The sequence below is a fragment of the Berghia stephanieae genome, chromosome 13, assembly GCF_034508935.2.
Source record: "Berghia stephanieae isolate SIO BIC M18660-M18661 chromosome 13, UCSD_Bste_1.3, whole genome shotgun sequence".
Classification (NCBI taxonomy): Eukaryota; Metazoa; Mollusca; class Gastropoda; order Nudibranchia; family Aeolidiidae; genus Berghia; species Berghia stephanieae.
The window spans coordinates 15,020,986-15,022,670 of record NC_088372.1 but is presented as its reverse complement, the minus strand read 5'-3'; the positions used below and the strand labels follow the sequence as shown (position 1 = coordinate 15,022,670).

General features: G+C 35.2%; 1 protein-coding gene across 1 annotated transcript in view; it reads left to right on the top strand.

Moving 5' to 3' along the window:
• Positions 1 to 1,126, top strand: part of LOC144959027 (uncharacterized) — a 94,578-nt gene extending 93,452 nt beyond the window's left edge. The window contains exon 2 of the mRNA XM_078891361.1: positions 1 to 1,126. This exon is cut by the window's left edge and continues 827 nt beyond it. Within this exon, the coding sequence (XP_078747487.1) occupies positions 1 to 471 (471 nt within the window). The 3' untranslated portion in view covers positions 472 to 1,126.
• Positions 1,127 to 1,685: the final 559 nt, after the last annotated feature.

Here is a 1,685-nt window from a genome sequence, read left to right as displayed (position 1 = left end):
TCTTTAGCACAAAATATGAAACCTTCCAAAAATAGTATCTGTGCTCTTGAAGCGGGAATCCCTGAACAATTTTGCGGCACACCCGACGACAAAAATAATATTATAGACTCTACAACGACAGCCAGTAACACAGCCAATACAACAACAGATGTCAAAAAGTCGAAAAAGCTTTCAAACCACGACTTGACAAATATTCCTCAAACAAACCTTTCCGTGGGGCTGATAGTTTTCTGTTGTTTTAATCCTGTATTTGGAGCCTTAGCAATTTACCTGTCTCTTGCTGCTGCCAAGGCTTATCGGGATGGTTGGGAATCCAAGGGCCATTCCCGGGCTCATTGGTCGATTCTGATCAGTCTTTTCGGGATAACGGTTACCATGGTGATAGTTAGTACGCTGGTTGTAGTGTTTTCTATGACCAAGCACAGTAATAGCCAATACAGACATGCAACGTCCCAGGCTTTAGGATTTTAACCATTTAACTGTCGTACTCTGAAAAAAACTGTACCTAAAAATTTTAACCAGAAAACTGGTCCTTCATATATCAATCGATTTAAATGACCCACATCTTTGCAAAAATTCGTAAGATCCCAGGTTTGAGAGTTTTTGCCAAGATAAGGGTCATTTAAATAGATCGATATTTGAAGGCCGAGTTTTCTGGCCAATTTTTAAATACGTGTTTTTCCAAAGTATGGCAGTAAATCGGTTAAAAGCGACGTCTACATATATTATGTAGGTCTGACATCCAAACCCAATAGGATTCAGTAGTCTGATGTCACGCCGCCAGGCAACGGCGGCCATCTTGGTTCTAAACAAAGAAAATCATTACTTTTTATTCTTCATGCTGGCTAGAACTTTTCATTCCCTTTTCATATGCCTTTTGATCAGAATGTGTAAAAGTCAAAACATGATCATATTTATGTGGTTTTTTCCTCTGGAAGCGTTTTTATGCTAGCCGGAGAAATATTTCATACGGGCGTCCGCCATTGTTCCGATAGTTTAGAGCCAGTGTTACTCAGTTACCATGCGTCATTAGGAAGGAAGTGACGTTACGACTATTGAATCCTATTATGGGCCTAGTTCAACATTGTTGTAATGGACAATATTTTGCGTCATTATAAAAAAAAAATAATTCCATGGCAACAATGAACTCATAATGAGTTGGGTTATCAGACCTGCAACTAATTGCACGTCGGTTAAGGGGGAAAGATATCAAGATATCAGATCCTGACCGTGTAAGTTGTAATAAATCTAACCCATTGTCTTTATCAACTTTTATGTCGAGGTGAAGAAAAGCCGAAAAAGTAATTAAATGTGAGATTACGATTTTTAAAATAATATATAAGAAACTTTATTCAATCATCTCCATATTGTATATTTTTAAAATGAACTTGAACATTTTTATTCAGACAGGCTTCCTTTTAATTAATTAATTAATTATCCTTGTTCGTGGACTGTGTTAGGGCTGAATCTTTGCAATGCGCGAGAGCCCTTCAGATGAAAGGATGTTTGGCGCACTATAAATTGATACCATCATTATTTATTATTATTATTATTATTATTATTATTATTATTATTATTATTATTATTATTATTATTATTATTATTATTATTATTATTATTATTATTTATGTTATTAACAATAATTATAAAAACGCAATGTCCACAAAAATGTGCTCAAAGAGCTT